The 7,130-nt window shown below is 50.0% G+C and overlaps 1 protein-coding gene across 1 annotated transcript; it reads right to left on the bottom strand.

Annotated features, from left to right (window-relative positions):
- Positions 1 to 2,745: 2,745 nt before the first annotated feature.
- Positions 2,746 to 4,200, bottom strand: LOC119448726 (tigger transposable element-derived protein 6-like). The gene is made up of 2 exons (XM_037711950.1): positions 3,955 to 4,200; positions 2,746 to 3,387 (listed from the first exon to the last, which is right to left on the bottom strand). Exons 1-2 carry the CDS (start codon positions 4,198 to 4,200, stop codon positions 2,746 to 2,748), a joined length of 888 nt encoding a protein of 295 aa, XP_037567878.1.
- Between the last annotated feature and the right edge of the window lie 2,930 nt (positions 4,201 to 7,130).

Raw genomic sequence — 7,130 nt, 5'->3', positions numbered from 1 at the left:
CGCCACATGTTTCGATAAACGTCTCCATTGGCTGCGCCGTCAGTTACGTCGTTCTCTACGTCTCACCCCAGCGCGCGCGCCATTGGCAGCGCCGTTAGTGACGTCGTTCTCTGCGGCGTACGTGCTCTGCCCGCAACGCCAGCTCCTCGGGTCGCCGTTGTCGCATGCGTTCGATATCTCGACTTAGCTGGGCGTCGTGGTTAGCACCATCCGGCCGCCCCTGGCGCTTGCGTACATGTACGAAACGCGAACATGTAACCGAACATGTAACCAATAATTGAGAAACGCTTCAATACAGCGTCGGCATTAGCGGCTAAACACTGGGACGGCACGTTTCAGCTTCGCTGGTTAACCATCTGTACGGAGTGCCTTGGGCGGCTTTTTTTATTTTTCCAGGGTGCTCAGGTGGGAAACTTGGGGCTGCTTTATCCTTCAGGAGAAGTTGACAGCTACGCGCGAGAAAAAGAGCTAGTTCGCGAGCTTTTTCTCGTCGCATTCGCCTGTATATAGCCTGCCTGTCAGCAAGCTCAAGTTTTGAAAGCAGGATATTCGCTTTGATACATTGAGACAAAAGTATTAGTACCGTTTTCAGCAATGCTCTATTACCACGCATTGATCAACGCGGTATTTGGGATGGTAATTTTCTCTTTCTCTCCATCTTTTCCCCTTTCGATTCCCCCTATTCCTTCCCCCCGAAGTAGAGTAGCAAATTGGACACTTGTCTGGTTGGTCTTTCCTCTCGTGGTTTTCTTTTTCTCTCTCTGTCTCTTGGGGTGTCGAAACGCGCCAGTTATTTCCGTTTTTGTATTGAGGCCGCTTTCGGTGTTTCTCGTGTGTTTTGTGTATAAGTGCGGACAAAATCATGGTTAATTGCCGTTTCAGATCGTTCTCGCTTAGTATACAAATGAAAAGAGAAAGAGAAAGGCAAAGCGATGACAGGGAGGTTAACCAGAGATTATCTCCGATTGGCTACCCTGTACCGGAGGAGGGGTAAAGGGATGCGATAGGCGAGAGAGAGAAAAAGAAGAAAAGAATAAAAGAAGAAAACCACACACACACACACAAAAAGAACTGTTTCTGTGGGCATTGTCACGCAGTCTGCGAAGGCGTTGTAAAGTTACACAGTGGAAGCACGAAAAAAGAGTAGGGTCACATAGAATCGGTGCAATAGAATCGGTGCAATGGATCATGCGTTGCACCGATTCTATGTGAAAGCTTTTTATCTTTTGTGGACCAGGCACCACAACGGGTTTTACTCCTTCACATGTTTTTAAAGTGTTCAAAGTTTGTAGGTATGTTGACGATTCTTAGTTGCTTTAGACAAGAAGTTCCATTTGCCGTACCATGAAATGGTAGACCTAACTTTAGGGGATTTTAAGCCAAATGCGAAGGGACTAACTTTCACTCATGAGCTTTCCACTGACAATTCTTTGCAGTTTTTAGATAACAACCTGGCTTTCGCTAACGATCATGTTTGTTGCACATGCCTCCCTAGCAGTAAGGAGGCACTGTTACCCTAAGACTCTCACACTCGAAAACTGTTAAGCGTGGCATTTGCTTTGCCTGCAGTCAGCGCTGCGCCAGTCGTGTACGCACATCATGCAGGTTAGTGTTGATAATCAGATTAGTAGACTTCAAGTAAGCTGACTTCCCCCGCTTTGTCTTGAATGCTGTCCTCGAAATTTTGCTGCGGAAACCAAAAATCAGCGCTCAGCACGAGCACTTGAGAGAAAAATTAAGGAGCGTGGAAGACCAGATGTGGTGCCGTATGTGCACAGGGTTAGCCATAACCTGAAGAAGGTAGCTACCAGGTACGGGATTCCTGGATTCCTGTTGGGTTTTTTGTAGCGTTAGCTACACTGGCCTAGCCAAGCCCGTTTCGCGCGGCACATCAAGAGCCGTGCTGCGCATGCGCAAGGATCAGTGATGTCACACGGCTTGCGCACCGGAGCCATCGGAGCCGGCACCTCTCGCGCACTCCGCCGCCGCCGCGAGCGACTCACCGCCGCCGGTCTGCGCATTCCAGAGGAGTGACGTCGTAGCCGTGGTAGACGCACTGGCGCCGGCGCTTGCTTGCTGTGCAGTCGCCGTCTGACACTGCGCTGGAGCCGCTGCGCTTCTGACTAGCGTTTGCCAGTGTGGTATAGCCATGGAGAAGGAGAGCGCAAATGCTGCTCAACAGCGCAGAAGAACGGAGAAGCTTGACTCATCGGATCCCGAAGTAGTTGCCTGGCAATTACCCGCCGGGGTGGCTCAGTCAGCTAAGGCGTTGCGCTGCTGAGCACGAGGTCGCGGGATCGAATCCCGGCCCCGGCGGCCGCATTTCGATGGAGGCGAAATGCAAAAACGCCCGTGTGCTTGCGTTGTAGTGCACGCTAAAGAACCCCAGGTGGTCAAAATTAATCCGGAGCCCTCCACTACGGCGTGCCTCATAATCAGAACTGGTTTTGGCACGTAAAACCCCAGAAAGAAGAAGATTGCCTGGCAATTAGCGGTTGAGCGTAGGAGGAATGAATACATGTGCCACATAGTGAAATCTCGATACAACGAATTTGAAGGGACCGCGGAAAATAGTTCGTTATTTTTAAATATCGTTATAGTGAAAACATCGAAAATTCGCATTAAAAATCGTAAATGCAACAAAAGGAGTCGCCTACCTTTGCTGTGTACACATCCGCAAACGCTTGATTCTATGACGAGCGTGAAAAGAAACAAAACGCGAAGTATTCCGGAATGAGCGCACGTTTATTTGAAAAAGTCGGTGATCTTGGCCTGGCGGGTGCCGCTCAACTGCCGCAGGACGAACGCTTCGAAGCTGTCCACATTCTTATGCTCTGCTTCGGTGGCATTGCTGCACCTGCCAAGGTAAGTGCGCATCTTTCGCACGCATTCCATGATGTCGGCGTTGGAAAGCGATTCTTCTGGTTGGCTAACGGGCGCGGTCTCAGCGTCGTCTTCGCCATTGGCGTCCTCGTCGCTGTTATCACCACGAACAGCACTGACGATGTCATCGGTCGTCAGTTCGGCTGACGTGCATGCTTCGTCGTCGCACTGCACATAGTCCTCGAACGTCACCGAGGCATCCATCGCGAGTCTTTCCACGACTTCTTGCCACATGCCACTCGCGTCGCTTTCTTCGCTGCCTTGTTCAGATTCAGATCCAGATTCTTCGCTGCCTTGTTCAGATTCAGATACCAAGCCTGCCTTCCTCCAGCAGTTCTGGATGGTGGTTGATGTAACGCTCCACCAGGCCCCGGTAACCATTTCTGTGGCCTGTAGCACATTGATGGAGGTAGGCAGCTTCATCCGAAGATTTATCAGCAATCGCTGAACGAGGCGTGTCCGGTAATGGGCCTTGACGCTTTTTATGATGCCTTGGTCCAGTGGCTGGAGCAAGGAAGTACAGTTCGGAGGCAAGAATTCTAGCTGTACATTTGTCAGCCTAACATTAACAAGATGCGCCGAGCAGTTGTCGGCGATAATCAGGATTTTCCTACCTGCGCTCCTCATATCATCGTCCACCTTCAGTAGCCACTCAGAGAACAACTCTCGTGTCATCCATGCGCGTGAATTAGCCCGATAATCGCACGGCAATGAAAGAACGTTCCTCATGCAGCGAGGCTTCTTGTATTTGCCGATCACCAAGGGTTTCAGCTTCTTGGTGCCTGTGGCATTGCAGCATAACAATACCCAAATCCGGACTTTGGACTGCTTGCCGCCTTTGCAGCTGTTCCCTTTAAAATGCATGGTTTTATCAGGAAGCATTTGATAGAAGAACGCCGTTTCGTCCGCATTGAATATATCATCTTCGGAGTATGAAGCGACGATTTCGCGGAACTTTTCGTCCCTCCATGCAGCAGCGCTTGCTGCGTCTGCCGCCTTCTCTTCACCAGACACCACTTGCCAGGTGATTCCATTCCTTTCACGGAAACGATGAAGCCACCCCGCGCTTGCCTCGAAGCCTGTGATGTCCAAAGCATCAGCGAATTGCCGGGCTTTTTCCTGCAGCATGGGTCCCGACACCGGCACATTTTGGGAACGTGCGTCCTTGAACCAAGTCAGTACTGCAGCATCCACGTCTTGGAAGTTCCCAAGTCGGAGCCGTTTTCTTGACGGTGCGAGTTGGGACCCTCGGTGCAGCTCGAGGATCTTTTGTCGGTCCTTCAGGATGGTTGCAACAGTTGATGGTGCAACCCCCATCTCATTAGCAATGTGGATTTGTTTTTTACCGGCGTCCACTTGAGAAAGAATATCCACTTTTTCTTTCAAAGAAAACTGCCTCCGTTTCTTTTTCGCGCTGCTTCCGGAGCTCATCGCGAACGCAGAAACGAATCACTCTAACCTTTAAAACGAGAAAGCCGTACGACAATCGTGCGACGTTGCTGGTCGACGGAACAAAGGCGGTGAGGTTAGGCTCAACCTGGCTCAACGAGCATGCAAAAACAACATGAAAAACAAGGTACTCGCAATGGCGATAGGGCTAGCCAGGCTAGCGCGCGTTTAGCATAGGGCAACGCATGGAGAAATGAGCAGGAGCTCTGATGATGATGATAGTGCCACATATGGCGCTGGGCATTTACACCGCCGCACGTAATTTTTACGCTAGAAATTCGTTATTTTGAGGTGCTCTTAAGGTACCAGGGTGATAAAATTTGATACGTTATTCTGAAACATTCGTTATTCTGAAATTCGTAGTAGTGAAATATTTTTACATTGAACCAATGGACATTTGGAAGGGGATTTTCGAAATATTCGTTAATCTGAAAAAATCGTTAATCTGAGGTTCGTTATAACGGGATTTCACTAATACGTATACCGCGTGTGTGTCATTGGAGCAGCAGTAAGCATGACAATCAAGCTAATCCTTGACAATCTAGACAACCAGGAAAACTAAGAATAATCAGCTGAACCTTTGCTAACGCTACGTATATCCTGGCATAGCCGAGCTAAGCCACTGCAACTTTTTTTTTTCAGGTCCAAAGAAATTGGCACAGCTGTGCCAGCGAATGTCTCGTGCTCAGCGGCGAGGGTGCCAAAAGTGGCACGCAAATCCTTTCAGCGCCGAGGTTGTTGTATATGAAATTCCCCTGAGCTACGGCCACTCCTATGTTGGAGAAACTGGACGTTGCACTAATGGCCTACTAAGGGAGCACGACAACAGCATTGGAAAATGTGATGGTGCGCATCTTCCTGCGCACTGTAAAACTTGCTCAAGTGTGCCGCACTTTGTGCAAGAGAAGATTATTGGCAAAAGCAGAGATTAAACGGCGAGGAAACTTCTATAATCATTTCATATAAGAAGGAAAGGATCCGCTACTGTTAGTGACACTTCCTTTCGTCGTCCTTTCTCGTCCTTTCATCGGACGCCAAGCCCGCCGGCCAGGGCTGTCGCACGAAAACAACTAAATTAAACAATTATTTGGCGGTCGCAACTTATTGCTTTTGACCGAATAGGTTAACACACAATGAGACTACCCGCGTCACCAAATTCAGACAAACGTCGGCAAGCAAAACAACGCAACATGTGAGGGGGGCGTATTGTAACAGGTTAACTTTACGAGTGCGCCTTTCCGCACACTTCAAGAGGTGCATTGCATTGCAAGTGATAGCGGCAACGCCCGCCGCTATCGGTGGGTGCTCTTACGGTGGGCGCTGAAAAAAGGTATTTATTGATAATGATCAAGTAAAATGGAATGATCTCTTCTTTTCTCGCCATCCGTATATAAAATTGATTAGGAACTGTATTTTCGTTCAATGAATGTGTCTCTCTCTCTCTATTTTTAAAACGCTTTTTTCTTTCCCAATGTTTGTTCCCTCCAAACATAGTCGCACTTAATTCAATCGCTGCTCCCATAACCACCCTTGCTGATGTCGGTGACAATTCGTTCTGAACCGCTTTTCGTCCGAAGCTTCGCGACCTATGTGAATCGACCTTGGCGACGGTCTGCCCACGTTATCAACGGGATCAGCCGGCCGTGAGGGGTGGATGATAAGACTAGTATAGAATAAAACATAACGCATCGCTATAAAATACCGGCCCTGGTCTGTCGCGCCGCGCTTGGACAACCACGCTCTCGCTGTGGGTTCGCGTTCCCATCCGTGTCTGTCCGCTGCCGGCTGCTTGCTCTGCGCTTTCTGCTTCGCCTATTACACAGTGATCAGTGACCCACACGTGAACTCGCCTGTTATTTTCTTGGCACAAAAATTCGTTGCATGTTACTGGACGTACAGTTAAATCCCGGGCCACAAGTGTTAAACGCACCTATGGCCGTGGCATCTTATCGCCACGTACAACAGGTATGTCCTGATCTAGACGCCGTCGAAAACCGCGTTGTGGATGCAATGTCAGCCTTACTGCTTCCTCTGGTTCCCCCAGCGCGCCACGCACGCTCCAATAACATGTGTCGTGGGGGGCGATAACGGCGTCCTTTCTGCCTGGCTATCTATACGCGACTTGATGTGGCGTCTAGGGTGGCAAGTGCTCCCAACGCGTGACAGATTAGAGCGGTGGGGTATGGTCCCATCTTCGTTGTGTCCCAATCCGCCTTTTTCACGGCCCGACGGCGCATGCGCCCTGCCCTGGCGGATTAGTCGCGAAACGTTTTGGAAGGGTCGCGCGCGCGGCCGTGCGGCCCCATCTGGGGGAAACGTCCCCCGAAAAAAAAAAAGCGCTGGGACGCGCGCTACTGACAACTCGTGCCGTGTACCGCGTTGAAACTCCACTGGTAGCTCGACGTCAGTGCAGTACTGAAAGTGTGCGCAGCGTAAGACTGGCTTTGATACTGCGACGGGCTTTCTTGTCGACGGCACCGAAAAAATCACCGTGCCTATACCATCGTTCGACCGAAATCCGCGCGATAAGCCGTCGAAGCCATAACGCGATAGCCGCAACGCCTTCGTTGGTATATATAAATAATCGCGCTCAAAGTGAGTCAAAACATGCCTACGAAGTTGAAAGGTTGAAATGCGCAAGGCTTCGACCCTCTCAAGCCGTGCACATGAAGTTTGAGCCAATGTTGATTTCAGCGGCCTGGCTCCGTCGAGTTCGTGCACCCGCTACCGGCGGACCTGTACTGAAAAGTAAGCAAGTTAGGACGAAGGAAACTGCTTTTATAGTTCAGTTCTGGCCT

The sequence above is a fragment of the Dermacentor silvarum genome, chromosome 4 (assembly GCF_013339745.2).
Source record: "Dermacentor silvarum isolate Dsil-2018 chromosome 4, BIME_Dsil_1.4, whole genome shotgun sequence".
Taxonomy (NCBI): Eukaryota; Metazoa; Arthropoda; class Arachnida; order Ixodida; family Ixodidae; genus Dermacentor; species Dermacentor silvarum.
The sequence above is the reverse complement of the archived record's forward strand: the minus strand, read 5'-3'. Positions and strand labels throughout refer to the sequence as shown.